The sequence below is a fragment of the Mesoplodon bidens genome (assembly GCF_964165515.1).
Source record: "Mesoplodon bidens genome assembly, chromosome: 1".
Taxonomy (NCBI): domain Eukaryota; kingdom Metazoa; phylum Chordata; class Mammalia; order Artiodactyla; family Ziphiidae; genus Mesoplodon; species Mesoplodon bidens.
The window spans coordinates 35,626,264-35,642,516 of record NC_138176.1 but is presented as its reverse complement, the minus strand read 5'-3'; the positions used below and the strand labels follow the sequence as shown (position 1 = coordinate 35,642,516).

The 16,253-nt window shown below is 43.2% G+C and overlaps 1 protein-coding gene across 2 annotated transcripts in view; it reads right to left on the bottom strand.

The window, feature by feature from the left end:
* IDE (insulin degrading enzyme) overlaps positions 1 to 6,162 on the bottom strand; it is a 125,899-nt gene extending 119,737 nt beyond the window's left edge. The window contains exon 1 of one of the 2 annotated variants that reach the window (XM_081250007.1): positions 5,840 to 6,162. In XM_081250007.1, coding sequence (XP_081106133.1) covers positions 5,840 to 5,937 — 98 coding nt within the window. In that variant the 5' untranslated portion in view covers positions 5,938 to 6,162. The remainder of the gene's footprint in view (positions 1 to 5,839) is intronic. The other variant, XM_081250006.1, reaches the window with a different exon arrangement.
* Between the last annotated feature and the right edge of the window lie 10,091 nt (positions 6,163 to 16,253).

Sequence of the window (16,253 nt, the reverse complement as noted above, 5' to 3'; positions counted from 1 at the left end):
ATGAAGGGAACAGGGGTTCGAACCCTGGTGCAGGAAGATCCCACATGCCGCGGAGCAACTAAGCCCGTGTGCCACACTACTAAAGCCCGTGTGCCACAACTATTGAAGCCTGCACACCTAGAGCCTGTGCTCCGCAACGAAGGGGAGCCTCCACTTGCCGCTAAAGAAAGCTCGTGCCCAGCAACGAAGACCCAAAAAAAGGCACACAAAAAAAGGATGTATATCAGACATACAAAGGAAAATGTTGAGTAGGAAGTTTATTACCTAAATCTGAAATTCAGGGGAGAGGTTCTGGCTAGCGATACACATTTGGGAATTGCCCGAATACAGATCAAGCCAGTTTTATAAAACTTCTGTGATGATGGATATATTCTATATCTGCACTGCCCCATTTGGCAGCCACAAGCCACATATGACTTGAAATGTGGACAGGGTGACTGAGGAACTGAATTGTTAATTTTAGTTAATTTACATTTAAATAAGCACATATGGTAAGTGGCTGCAAACTGGACAAAACACACGTATGTGATTGGATGAGAACCCTGGTGAGTGTAGGTAGAGAAGATTGGGTACTGGGGCAAGCCTACCACATGGATTATTTGTGATAGGAAAAAACAAAACAAAACAAAACAACTCAAGTCTCCATCAACAACAGAATAAAAAAATAATTAGTGACATTTTCACATAAGATTGTCTTTCAACAGTGAACACATACATCTATGTGAATGAATCTCAAAAACACTGCTAATTGAAAAAAAGTAACTCAGAGAAGAAAATTTTCCATAAAGGTCAACAGCAGACAAAACTAAACAATGTACTGTTTAGGAATATATTAAGATTGATAAAGCAATAAAGAAAAATCAAGGGAATTAATATCCAGATTCAGGATAACATCATCTCTCCAGGGGAGGTGAGCACAAAGGGCTTCAAAGTTACCAGGAATTTCCTAAACTAGATGGTGGGTACACAGGTGTTCATTTTGTTATTCTTCTTTGTCCTATACACTCTGGCATGTATAATATTAAATAATTAAAAGAGTAAAAAATTATGAGGCAGTATATGGTTAAATGTAAAATGGGTATTTCAAAATATCTTAAAATCATTAAGTTCAGAAAAAGGAAAGATAACTGTGTGGCCTGTGTAAGGTCTAAAAAGGACAGGTTGAGTCATATAAAGAAAAGAGGAAAGGGCATTCTAGAATGGGAATCAACAGGTCATGTACAAGAATCAGTAAATTAGTGAGTCTGACCAGAGAAGAATGAAGTTAGGTTGAAAAGTTGGGCTAAGACCAGCTTATCAGATGCTTAAATGCTGGGTCAAGAAGTTTGGACTTGATCTTGAAATAGTGCATAACCACTGGTGGTGTCTAAACAAGACAACGGCAATGATAAGCATCAACTAATAGGAAAATAGGAGGCTAGAAAAATCAGTTATAAAACTTGAAGATGTGAGATGTCAGGGAAGATTTATTATGGCCTGAACTAGGATCCTGATGGATAATCAAGCTTACTCCAAGAAACTTTAAGATGAAAGATTGAAGAGAGTTTGGTCTTGGGAACAGGCAGTGAAGGGAAAAGAGAGATTCATAGATTACTCCAATTTTCAAGTTAAATTGAGAAAATGATAACACCAACATATGCAAAACTAGGAAATTCAACAGAGAAAACCAGTGTTGAAGGAAGACCATTAACTTATTCATGGGATAAATATGTCAAGCAGTGTGATATCTTCCCCTCAGGGAACAGCCTGTGAGTCCTACTTTTTTCTTTCTTTCTTTTTTTTTTTTAGTTACATACTTTTAATAGGCAAAGAGAAAGTATACAGTTCTTTGGGAAAAATAAAAGCTTTTATAGTTTTTAACTCTAAGAATTTTATAAGTACCGTTTTATTTATTTATTTTAAAATTTAATTATTTATTTATTTTTGGCTGCGTTGGGTCTTCATTGCTGTGTGTGGGCTTTCTCTAATTGCAGTGAGTGGGGGCTACTCTTTTTTTTTTTTTTTTTTCCGGTACGCAGGCCTCTCACTGTTGTGGCCTCTCCCGTTGCGGAGCACAGGCTCCGGACGCACAGGCTCAGCGGCCATGGCTCACAGGCCCAGCCGCTCCGCGGTATGTGGGATCTTCCCGGACTGGGGCACGAACCCATGTCCCCTGCATCGGCAGGTGGACTCTCAACCACTGCGCCACCAGGGAAGCCCAGGGCTACTCTTCATGGCGGTGTGCAGGCTTCTCACTGTGTTGGCTTCTCTTGTCACGGAGCACGGGCTCTAGGCACGCAGGCTTCATTAGTTGTGGCACGCGGGCTCAGTAGTTGTGGCTCACGGGCTCTAGAGCTCAGGCTCACTAGTTGTGGTGCATGGGCTTAGTTGCTCCGTGGCATGTGGGATCTTCCCGGACCAGGGCTCGAACTCGTGTCCATTGCATTAGCAGGTGGATTCTTAACCACTGCGCCACCAGGGAGGCCCAGTACCATTTTAAAAGAAGAGTACTGTGGGGACTTCCCTGGTGGTCCAGTGGCCAAGACTCCACAGTCCCAATGCAGGGGGCCTGGGTTCCATCCCTGGTCAGGGAACTAGATCCCACAGGCGTACCGCAACTAAAGACCCCGCGTGCCTCAATGAAGACCTGGCACAGCCAAATAAATAAATAAATAAATATTTTTAAAAAAAGAAAACAGGAAAACATGATCTACTAATTTTTAAAAAAAGGGTACTGTGATAATAATACTGAGTTGCTTTTCAAAATAAATTCAAAGAAGGAACAGAACACAAAAATGGAGATGTTCAGTGAAAGGTCAGAGGTGAAGGAATGGACGAGTCACTACATGACTGAACGCTCCTTGAGGACAGAATTTATAACTGACTGTCTTTGCATCCCCCACAGCAATGAGCACAGTGAGTGATCACTACAGAACAGACATTCAAGTAAGGCTGAATGAAGAGACAGAAGAGTGAGGGCAGACTGAAGACAAGCCAGTTAGGAAGACTCTACCCAAGCCTTCAGAACCCACCATACCTTAGAGGATCTAACCCTATGGAAAGAGAGTTTAGCCTTATCACCCTGGCTGAAAGGTAGGCTGAGCCTCTGGTACCTGTTTAGGAGATCTAAAATACCAACAGGAAAACGGAAAGGAAACCCATTCTCAAGGAAACATATACTGAACTTCTGCTCCCCACATTACTCTCTAATGAGACCGTGCCCAACCCTAACCTTTAAGGCAGATAGGCAGAATGTAACTTTTTATGTGTGTGGCTAATGCTAAAGATATTCAAGGGCATCCGGTCCTTTCAAATTGTTAAAAGACATTGTTCTGGTTAAAAGTGGTTTAAAAGCCTGAATCTTAATAGGTAGCCCCACCTGGCAAACCACTGTTTCTTAAGCTTTTAGAACAGAGAAATGCAAAGTAGAGCTACCCGCAAAGTGAGATGACTGATGCTCAGGTGTTTCAAGGGGTTGCCAGGAACTGAGCTATTACCTCCAGGTTCCCCTAGGTTCAGATGATTCTGCGGAGCTCCCGTTTATCCAATATGGCTGAACAGAGAACAATGAGGCTGCTTTTTAAATGAATTGATCTTATACAAATGCTGTAAGACCACTCCTTTCTCAAGAGGTTAGAACAGGAAACGAATGCCCAAACACTGGCAAAGGCAGTATAAAATAACAGTTAAGAGCTCAGGCTCTGGCACCAGACAGACACAGGTTAAATCCCAGCTCTTCCAGTAAATAGCTACGTAACCATCTCAGTTAACGCATTCTTCCTACTATGTAGAGTAGGATTGAGTACCTTCCTTAAGATCGGAGTATATGGTAACTTCCGGTGTTAGTATGTTCCTTCCTAAAACTACACCCTGATCCCTTTGATTGGACCTGCATATTCCTTACTAGCCTCAGCCACTAATTTTTAGTGTAGAGCTTTCTAAATGGTTGATCTAATTTATTACGCTTTGAGTCTCGAATTTCCCTCTCTGAGAACCACCATATTTTGAAGCTCTGGTTTTTCAACCCACGCCCTGGACTTCATCAATGAAAGTGAAGAACAGTGGCAGAAAACGATAGAGAAAAGTGAATTGTAAGTAGAACATATGAAACTTTTAGTTGTATAAAACTTAAAGTTGATGCTTTCTTTAAAATCACAAATTCTGTACACTGGAGATAAGGTGGAGCGAAACACAGCCCATTAGCAACAATTTTAAAAAGTGTTATGACATGAAGGAGGCCCAGGGAGGTACCCCGCCTATGCTCAGCACCTCCACTTCCCTTTCTAAACTCAGGGATCTTTTTGCATGTTGTAGTGGATTCTGGGGTGTAGTAGGAAACAGAAGAGGGAAAAGAAGTTCCACAGATTCTTCATTTGCATTTGGCCTCCTTTAGTACCATTACTACTATCCTAGTTCAGGCAGTAAAGACTAAGGCCCAACCAGTTTCTCTGCCTCAGGCCTCTCCACTCTTACAATCCTGCACACAGCTACCAAACTAATTTCCTAAACAACCAGTTTCATTAGATCACTTCCCACCTCAAAAACTCCTAATGGCTCCCTACCTATTATTCACCAGAAAAAGCCCAACTAAAATCCAAAGGTCAAGCTAGCATTATCCTACTTTTATAACACAGGACTTGTTTCCTCCTAATTCCCCCAAGGAAATTCTCTAAGGCTCCGACTAATCTGCTCACTGTCCACCCAACACAGACAGGCTAACCTGCACACCTAGGTAGGATTACACCCACCTTCTGCCTTTCCTTCAAAGGCCAGCCCAAACCCCCTCCTCTATCTTTGTCCCGCACCATTCTCCTAAAACACACCCTGCCCAGCTTCTGACCCTCTCAGATGGCTATGCTCTCGTGGCATCTCAATCCGCTCCAGCATTTATGAAGGCAGACCATATTACACAGAGGGTCATCACTGTACCCTGCACTTATTAGGTCCCAGATATTTGTTAAACCAGACGAAGAGTTCAAATAATGTACCTAAGTAGGGCAAGACAATACTGCCCATCTTTGCCAATTCCTCTTTATTCACAGTAAAGGGTATTCAGCGTTCGCTACAACGCTGAAAATTTCTAGTACACACAGAACAGCCAAGTGGAGAGAGCACGCCACCGGATGGCAAAAACCTGCGTCCCATTCCTGGTTTCTGCCACAATCTCTCCTGGGCCTCGGTTGTCTCAGGTGTAAAACAAGGGAGCTGCGGTGAAGGATCCCAGGGTATCTTTCGGCTCCCAAATTCCCTCCCACAGTAAAGCCAACATTCGGCTACTCGCTAAGGCGGAGGCAGGCAAACTTTTACACTTCCCGAGGCTGGCATTTCCACAGAGGAGTGGAAACTCAGTCCGCAGAGGAAAAAGCGGAGCTGAGAGGAAGGTGAGAAGCGGTCTCCCTGGACTCGGATCCTTTACCCCATAGCAAGGGACAGTCCGCCTCGGCTTCCCAGTCCCTCACAGGAAGACTCTCCCCAGAGTGGCGCGGCACAGGAAGACTCTCCCCAGAGTGGCGCGGCCCTGCGAGGCTCCCGAGAGCGGGCCGGGGTGACTGTCCGCGCCCGCGCCCCCCGCACTTGCGACACACGCCCGCTGACCCCGGGTCACAGCCTCCGTCCGCCCTCACCGCCCGAGGGACACCCTCCTCTCCGGGCAAGGGCCTAGCTCCCGCCCCGCGAGCAGCCCTTCCGGGCCCCGGGCGGCCTCAGTGCGGCCGTCCGGGCCCCAGGCCGGCGGGACAGGCGGCGTAAGGGGCGGGGGCGGCGGCGGCGGCTTTAAGTGCTGAATCACCACTTTGCAACCCGAGCTCCAAACCACCGTGACCCAAGGGCCCCGAGGGCCCAGGCGCTCCGCTCGGCTTACCCACAGAGGCGCTCCGGAGGGGGCAGGCGGGCGCCGAGGACCGAGCGGAAGGTGCTGGACAGCGCGGGGTGCAGCAGCCACGTTAGCCGGTACCACATACCCCAGCGCAGCCGCCGGGACCACAGCAAACGCTTCCTTCTTGCGCCGGAGCCGGCCTTGCTCACTGCGCATGCTCAGTCCGCCGCGCCGCGCCGCCTCCCGGGAGCCTCCGAGCGGCCGCCTCCCCGGGTTTTGCCTGGAGCCCGACAGGGCGGGGACGGAGGGCGGCCAGGACCGGAGCTAGCGGGCGGGACGGAGTCTGGCCGGGGAGCTGTGGGAACCCAGCCATCAGGCTTCCCGGGGCGGGGAGGGGCCCGGCCGGCTCACGCCAGGCGCACGCGTGAGGGCGGCGATGTGTATCTGGCTCTGTGTTAGCAGGGGTCAGGGGGCTCATGAATACTGTGAGGACACAAGGGACCACGTTTGCGGAGGCGCCCTCATTGGCTGTCGGCCCCGGCAGTGCAGGTGTTGGAACAAGGTCAGCGGATTAGGCGGCCTCGCGCAAAACCAGTCGGCGGGCTCCCTCTAGAGCGCGGTGGGGACGTGGACCGCGGGGTACCTGGGAGGAGTTTCCATCCTGGGAAACCAGCAGCCCTTCAAAGAGCAAGGTGGAGATGGGACAGGCCACAGCAAAACAAGGCTTTCGGGGGTTTACAAATCTAGAATAGAAACTACCGCTCTGTACTACTACTATATTTTTTTAAAAAACATTTATATGTAGTACTACTACTATTGTCAGTGTACTTCAGTCACTATTTGTAAGAGAAGACTTTTTTCCTCCCGATGGCTTTCTGCTGTTTTGCATCCGAAAATAATTTAATAGTTGTTATGAATCTGACTTTCCGTTACGTTATTTTACAGGGGTCTTTAAAGAAAAGCGAAATTAGGGTCAGCAACTCTCTAGCTTAAGTGCTTTTAGGTTCTTGACGTGGCATACCGGAGACTACAGCCGAAGACAGTGCTGTGAATCCTATTATAGCTTCAAATGGGAATTCAGGAGGATTCCTTAATCAAGTGGTTGCTTCATCAAAGAGGTACTCGGGCATCTTTTTTACCAGTTTCTGCTAAAGGCAAACCTTGGATGGATGAAAACAGATAGCACAGAGAAGGAAGCACTCCTAGTGCAGTGTAAGGTAAAATTTCACAATGTTACTTTCTAGTTCCAGCCCATCTGTATTAGTTTCCTGTGGCCGTCATAACAAATTACCACAAATTTAGTGGCTTAAAACAACAGAAATGTATTCTCTCACAGCCTGGATGCCAGAAGTCCAAATCAAGATGTTGGCAGGGCTGCACTCCTTGCAGAAGGTCTTAGGGGAGAATCCGTTCTTTGCCTCTTTCAGCTTCCGTGGCTTGAGGCCATATCACTCCAATGTCTGCCTCCATCTTTACATTGCCTTCTCTTCTGTCTTTCTTCTTTTGTCTCTTATTAGGACATTTGTCATTGGATTTAGGGCACAATCAGGTAATCCAGGATGATCTCATCTCATCCTTAACTTAATTACATCTGCAAAGACACTTTTTCCAAATAATATAACACTTACAGGCTACTGGGTTTAGGACGTAGACATATCTTTTGGGGGGCCGTTACTCACCCCACCTTTCTAGCCTCTACACCTGCCATCCACCAACTCCAATTCACACAGCTGTCACAGCTAATTGATGCTTACAACAATACTAACTTGTCAGTGCTCTTTCAAGCCCTGTTGAAAAGGCATTGCCTTTACAAAACTTTCCTTCAATTCCATTCCTCACATACCCCATTGGAAGTAACACTCTCTGATCTGAGCCGCCACTCTCTAAAGGCATTTATTTGACTCTTAACCTTCCATATGGGTAAGAAGCAGTAGATTAGGAATGATGTCTTTATCATTTTTGTATATCATCTGTCAGCAAACACAATGCTTAGGCAATGCTTGTCAAGTGCACGTTTGCTGAATCTTATTAAGCCTTTAGGTGTAACTACAATTTATAGGAAATACAGGGAACAAATGTGTTAACTTACACCGTAAGGATACAATCAGCAAAGTTTAGAGTGTTTGGAACATTACACAACAAATGACTCTATTACTTTGACAAATAAATTGCAAAATAAAAAAGAGGAGGGAGAAGCCTATGGATTAAAAGGGACTTAGAATTGTCAAGCTATGATAGGCTGTTATAAAATTTGAATGAAAATGCAAAGGGCCAGGAAGACCCAAGCCAATCTTGAAGCAGAATCTGAAACACTTACGCTACCAAATTTTTTTCTTTTTTCTTCTTTCTTTTTTGCCACATCATGAGGCTTGTGGGATCTTAGTTCCCTGACCAGGGACTGAACCCGTGCCCTCGGCAGTGAGAGCACAGAGTCCTAACCACTGGACTGCCAGTAAATTCCCACCACGAAATATTAAAAGTTACTGTTAAGCTATAGTAATTGAGGTAATATGTTAATGGCATGAGGGCAGACAAATAGGCCATGTAAAACTATTTAGTAGTATCTACTAAAGCTGCACACATGCGTATGTTATGACCCAGCAATTCCACCTTTAGCTGTATACTCAGAAATGTGAACACACATCCACAAAAATACATGCACTAGAATGTTCATAGCAGCATAATTATTAATAGTCCCAAACTGGAAACAGTTCAAATGCCATCAAGAGTAAAATGCACAGGAAAAGTAAACTGGGGAATAGTCACACAATGGAATACTATACAGTGATAAAAATGAACATACAAAAATTACACTGGACAATATGAATGAATCTCACAAACGTGATGAAAGAAGCCAGACCCAAAAGAGTATATATTATATGAGTCCATGCTCTTTCAAGCCCTATTGAAACCAGACCAAACTAATCTATAGTATTAGAAGTCAGGTTAATGAGTACTCTGGGGTCTGCAGTGACTGAAAGAGAATTCAGGAGCTTGTTTTACATGGGTGTGTTCAGTTTTTGAAAATTGAGCTTATGATTTATATATTTTTTGCAATACTTCAATAAAATCTTCAAAAACAGATTGTCTTCAAAAATGCAAAGCAAGAAAGGAGACATTAACCAAATGAAATGCTTGATTCTTGTTTAAATCCTGATTTGAACAAACCATTGTGGAAAAGAAATGTTTATGAGACAATTAGAAAAGTAAGAACACTGACTAGAATTTTAATATTAAATAATCAGTTTTGGGGTTATGTTAGTGGCTGTTCACAGCAGCTTTTTTTTTTATAGAGTCCTTTGAAATAATATGATGCCTAGGATTTGGTTCAGAATAATTCCATCTTCAGTGGAAGATGAGGGGAGAGGGGGAATATTGGTCATGAACTGATAATTACTGAAACTGGATAATGGATGTCTGGGGGATTTATAATACTATTCCCTTTGATTTTGTATATGTTTGAAATTTTCCATGATAAAAAGTTTTATAATGTATATTAGTTTTAAGTACAGTACTATGGTAATAAAATACCTAAAAGCAACTTTAATTTTTTAAAATGTTTATAGATAAGTGACTTATTAATTATAAATTTGTTAAAAGTTTACCTAAATGACTCCTACTTGCTAGTCCTTAATGGTAAATTTGAATTACTTTATGGGCAGTTCTTGAAATATTAATGTAAAAATTTATAATTCATATTTTCCACAGTTAAGACTACTCTTGATTTATCCATTCAACAAATATGGGCCCAGGCCTTGCTTTAGATGTTGAGGATACCTCAGAGAAAAGAGCAACCAGGTTTCTATTCTTGTGGGGTTGATACTATAGTGAGAGAGAGTAACAAATAAATTAATACGTTTATAAAGTAATTATATAATATGATTAAAATAATGTTAGAGGGGACTTCCCTGGTGGCACAGTGGTTAAGAATCTGCCTGCCAATGCAGGGGATATGGGTTCGAGCCCTGGTCCAGGAAGATCCCACATGCTGCGGAGCAGCTAAGCCCGTGCACCACAACTACTGAGCCTGCGCTCTAGGGGCCTCGAGCACAACTACTGAAGCCCACATGCTTAGAGCCCGTGCTCCGCAACAAGAGAAGCCGCCGCAGTGAGAAACCCTCACACCGCAACGAAGAGTAACTCCTGCTTGCTGCAGCTAGAGAAAGCCCGCACGCAGCAACAAAGACCCAAAACAGCCATAAATAAATAAATACATACATACATACATACATACATACATACGTAAGTAAGTAAGTAAATAAATAAATAAAATTAGAGTAACCGTGGTGGATTTTCCTGCTGTCAGCATCACCCAAGTAACAGTTCTAGGACTTCCCCTCCATCAACACTACTGCCCCTTTGGGTAGAGGAAGGTGGCAAAGATCTCACCATCTATGCTGAGGGGGCTTATGCATGTCCTGAGCTGTTGACAACAGGAGTGTGCACATGGGACAGTTTAGGTGGATGCACAGCAAAAGTTCAGAGCATAGGGTTCAGGGTTTGGGCTGCATAGGCAGCTGCCAATGGAGAGCCAGCTTCCACGGCCCTTCTCATTTGCTAACTCTCCACCAGTTCCTCTCCTGGGATTTATATGTGTGTGTGTGTGTGTGTGTGTGTGTGTTTTAACAGCCCCTGACCTCCATTAGCTTCTTCCTCCTACATCCCTTTCTCTCCATCTGATGTACCCAGGAGTTTCTCAACTAGAATTTGAAAGTTGTTGAGGGCAGTCATCTGCTTCTCTCTCTGTCACTGCCTTGCTCAGGGTTCTTCTCAGGGCCTTCCCTTAAGAGCCTAGTTTGAAAACTACACACATTGAATATTGTTTTTTCTCTTTGCACTCCTGCTATAAGAACACTAATTCTCCTGGACACCCTCCGTCTCTAGAGAAAAAGTCCTGAGGTACGGCAGATACAGGAAAACAGAGAAGGTAAAATTTCAACATCTTCTTTTGCTATGTGGAGAAAGAAGGAAATGGGGTTTCATGAGAAAGACTGGGGGTCTCCTTTAGACAGAGTAGTTGGGGAAGGACTCTCCGAGGAAGTGACAATTAAGTTGTGACTTGAAAGGTAAGAGGGAACCAATTACAAGAACAGGTGAGGGAAAGACTAGACAGCAGAAACATCAATCACAAAGGTTAAGGACAAGAGAGAGTGGCATGTTCTGGTACTTGACAGAAGTTCAGAGTACTGGAAACCTTATTTCCCTTTCTCTCCCAATGAATCTTTGCTACTGAGATGCTACTATTAGAACACTATAAATAGTAATGAAAATTTGGATTTGGGAAAACTCAATATTTAAGCATTTCAGGATTTTTTTTTTACAGTTATGTACAGTTCATGAACTGTGATTTTTCCTTGGTTTATAAGCACAAGCAGACATGCTTACTATTTTTTCTCTTTGGCATTCATATCCATAGACATACAATAATTAAACCTAACATGATTCTGGCAACTATGGAAAATGATAGCTAAAGTCAATTACTCCTTGACTAGTCACTAAAGAATTGCATAGATGTTGCTCAAGAGCCTTGAAAGGTCATACAGGGGCTTCCCTGGTGGCGCAGTGGTTGAGAGTCCGCCTGCCGATACAGGGGACACGGGTTCGTGCCCCGGTCCGGGAGGATCCCACATGCCGCGGAGCGGCTGGGCCCATGAGCCATGGCCTCTGAGCCTGTGCATCCGGAGCCTGTGTGCCACAACAGGAGAGGCCGCAACAGGAGATGCCACAGCAGTGACAGGCCCGCATACTGCAGAAAAAAAAAAAGGTCATACAAGTAAAAATATTCATGAACACTTTTTTAGTGCTTGGAAGAATGTTTAAGTTATATTAAATAAAAATTCAGGTTCTGAAACTACATATTTAACTATGATTTCAATTATTAAAAATATAGACATTGGAAAGAAATACATCAAAATATTAATAGTAATCACTAGGTAGTGGCAATCTATTTTATATATATATATATAGGAGTTTAAGAAAGAACAGAAAAAAAAAGGAAACCAGTAGAAATATTCAATGGATACTTCAAAATTATTTTCCAGAACTGAAGGAAATGAGTTGCCAGAGTGAAATGATTCACCAAATGTCAGCTCAGTGGGTGAAAATAGATGCACACCAAGTCAGATTATTGCAGAGTTTCAGCATGTTGAAGGGAGAGAGAAGATTATTCAAGGTTCCAGAGAGAGAGAGAGAGAGAAAATAATAAAGAGGCCACAAACAAATGACTGGGAGTCAGAATGGCTATGGACTTCTCAGCAAGAGCAGAACCTAGAAAACACTGTCTTCAAAGTTCTGGGGCAGCAATGCCCTTGTCCTAATGGTGGCACAAAAGCAGCAGAGTTCCCACACTTCAGGGGCTATATGCAGTTGCACAATAGGCATATCAGAAGTAACTCATATAAATCAAAGCCTGGAGGGCTCTTCCCACGTGTTTTTCTCTGTGTGAAACCCCTGGACCTTTGCACATCCCAGAGTGTGAGTTGTGGGGGGGATCTGCAATAGTAATCAAGGTTGAAGTTTCCAGGTGGAAGAGGAACTCAGGGTCACCTTTAATATCATTTAAATAAAATAAAGTAATGTGATTTTTCTTACACCACCCAAGATCATGGTTGCAAAATCATATCTGCTATAATAGTTATTAGGGTAAAATTTAAGGACATAAAAATTATAGTAATAATCATAGGTATAAACTAATTACTATGGAAAATCAAATGTTGGTGAGTTGGTGGTTTATAGAAAACACTAAGTTCTCCAGACTACTAATAACTTCCAACAGGTTTCACATAGAAGGTCCAAGATAGTAGCAAACGCCTGCCATCCTTAAATTATTCTTCGAAAAGACCTAGCTTCCTGCTTGAAAGGAAATACAGTGAGAACAAAACACAGATTTATATTTCAATAAAATATAATTCTGCACTAGGATAGTAGGATGCCTATTTAAAATGATTTCCTTTATTGTGAAGGTAAAAATAAAGATCTGTGAAATGAACAGAAGCACTTTTTTTTTCAAGGTTTTAAAGACTATTTTTTTAAAGACCAGTTTTAGGTTCACAGGAAAAGCGAGAGAAAGTTTCCGAGATAGCCCATACACTCCCCGACCCCGCACTTGCATAGCCTGCCCTACTATCAACATCCTCCACAAGAAAGGTACATTTCCTACAATTGATGAACCCACATTGAAACATCACTACTACCCAAAGTGCATAGTTTACATTAGAGTTCACTCTTGATGTATATTCTACAGGTTTGGAAAAATATATAATGACATGTATCCAGCATTGTAGTATAATACATAGTATTTTCACTGCCCTAAGAATCTTCTGTGCTCTGCCTATTCATCCCTACTTCCCCTCTAACTCCTGGCAACCACTGCTCTTTTTACTGTCTCCATAGTTTTGCCTTTTCCAGAATGTCATATAGTTGGAATTATTCAGTATGTAGCTTTTTTTTTTTTTTTTTTTTTTGCAGTATGTGGGCCTCTCACTGCTGTGGCCTCTCCCATTGTGGAGCACAGGCTCCGGACGCGCAGGCTCACGGGCCCAGCCACTCCGCGGCATGTGGGATCCTCCCAGACCAGGGCACGAACCTGTGTCCCCTGCATCGGCAGGCGGACTCTCAACCACTGCGCCACCAGGGAAGCCCCCAGTATGTAGCTTTTTCAGATTGGCTTCTTTCTTTTAGTAATACACATTTAAGTTTCCTCCATGTGTTTTCATGGCTTGATAGCTCACTGCTTTTCATGGCTGAACAATATTCAATTCTTTGGATATATCACTTACTAAAAGGATATCTTGGCAGCTTTTAAGTTTTGGCAATTATGAATAAAGCTGCTATAAACATCCACAGGCAGGTTTTTGTGCGGACATAAGTTTTCACTCTCTTTGGGTATATGCAGGGGTCCGTCGGTACCCACAGGCATTGGTTCCAGGACTCTTGTGGATACCAAAATCTGCAGATGCTCAAGTCCCTTATATAACTTGGTATAGTGTAGGTGGTCCTCCATATTAGCAGGTTCCACATCCTTGGATTCAACCAACCACAGATCAAAAATCGATCTACAGGGCTTCCCTGGTGGCACAGTGGTGAAGAGTCCGCCTGCCAATGACGGGGACACGGGTTCAAGCCTTGGTCTGGGAAGATCCCACGTGCTGCCGAGCAACTAAGCCGTGCACCTCAACTACTGAGACTGCACTCTAGAGCCCGTGAGCCACAACTACTGAAGCCCGGGCGCCTAGAGCCCGTGCTCCGCAACAAGAGAAGCCACTGCAATGAGAGGCCTGCGCACCACAACGAAGAGTAGCCCCCACTCACTGCAACTAGAGAAAAACCTGCGTGCAGAAACAAAGACCCAACGCAGCCAAACATTAAAAAAAATTTTTTTTAAGATTAAAAATAAAAATTGATCTACAGGGAATTCCCTGGCAGGCCAGTGGTTAAGACTCCCACTTTCACTGCCACAGGCCCAGGTTCGATCCCTGGTTGGGGAACTAGGATTCCATGGGCTGCATGGTGTGGCCAAAAAAACAAAAAATGAAACAAAAACAAACAAACAAAAATCGATCTACATCTGTGATCCACTACGAGTTAATTTTTGTGAAGGGTGTAAGGTCTGTGTCTAGAGTCATGTTTTTTGCCAGAAACACTTTCTGTGTTTAAAAATTAATCACTGCAGAGAGAAGATGCAGAAGTACTTCTATTTCAAATACCAAAAATCAAACTGAAGAATTTTTTTACTGAGATATAATTCACTTACCATAACATTTGCCATTTAAAAGTGTACAATTTAATGGTTTCTAGTATATTAACAAGGTTGTGCAACCATCACCACTAATTTCAGAATATTTTAATCACCCCGAAAAGAAACACAATCACCATCACCCCAATGCCCCCCTCCCCCAGACCCTGGTAACCACTAATCTAATTTCTGTCTTTACGGATTTTCTTATTTTGAACATTTTATTTTTTTAATTAAAATTATTTATTTATTTGGCCATGTCAGGTCTTAGCTGCAGCATGCGGGGTCTAATTCCCTGACCAGGGATTAAACCCAAGCCCCCTGCACTGGGAACGCGGATCCTTAGCCACTAGACCACCAGGGAAGTCCTCTGAACATTTTATACAAATGGAATCATACAGTATGTGGTCTTTTGTGTCTGGCTTCTTTCACTTAGCATAATCTTTTCAAGGTTTATCCACGTTGTAGCATGTATCAATACTTTATTCCTTTTTATTGTAGAATAGTAAGTAGTTCATTGCTTAGATGTACCACATTTTTAAAACATCCATTCATCAGTTGATGGTCATGTGGGTTGTTTCCACTTTTTTTCCTATTATGAATAATGCTGCAATTGAATATTTGTGTACAGTTTTTATGTGGACATTTGTTTTCATTTCTACTGAGTGTATACCTAGAAGTGGATTTCCTGGGTCATGTGGTAACTCTCTGTTTAAACTTTTGAGGAACTGCGAGACTGTTTTGCAAAGTGGCTGCACCATTTTGCATTCCCACCAGCAATGTGTGTGGATTCCAATTTCTCCACATCCTTACACTTGTTATTATCCATTTCTAAAAAAATATAGCCATCCTAGTGTATGTGAGGTGGTATCTCCACACTGAGACTTTAAAAGTATTTGTGGAACAATTACTGATTGTAGACTAAATACTGATTGTAGAACAAATATTGATTATTTTAATCAGTGAGTTTTTCAAAGCCCAAAGTTCAGTTATTTCTGAAGTGATTAATGAGAGTGTAATTAATGAATAGTCACTATCTCCTACTCTAGCCATGTTTTATGACTTCACACAAGTATCTATATCACGTTACACAACCCAGACAATTATACAAATATTGGATGATTGTGTTTGTGATGGATATAAACGGGCTATACAATAAAACCACTGGCAGCTAGAGGGTCCCGTATAACAGCTCACAGAAAGCGAAATCTACTTTTGATAGAGAACACAGTATAGCTACATTAAAATTTTTTTTTTTTTTGGCTGCACGGCACGGCATGCGGGATCTTAGTTCCCTGACCACGGATCAAACCGGTGAAAGTGGAAGTGCAGAGTCTTAACCACTGGACTGCCAGGGTAGTCCCTTGCTATATTTAATCTTTTTTTAATACATTTATTTATTTATGGCTGTGTTGGGTCTTCATTGCTGCTCGCGGGCTTCTCTAGTTGCGGTGAGTGGGGGCTACTCTTCGTTGCAGTGCATGGGTTTCTCATTGTGGTGGCTTCTCTTGTTGCGGAGCACCAGCTCTAGGCACAAGGGCTTCAGTAGTTGCAGCGCGTGGGCTCAGTAGTTGTGGCTTGCAGGCTCTAGAGCGCAGGCTCAGTAGTTGTGGCACACGGGCTTAGTTGCTCCGCAGCATGTGGGATCTTCCCGGACCAGGGCTCAAACCCGTGTCCCCTACACTGGCAGGCAGATTCTTAACCACTGTGCCACCAGGGAAATCT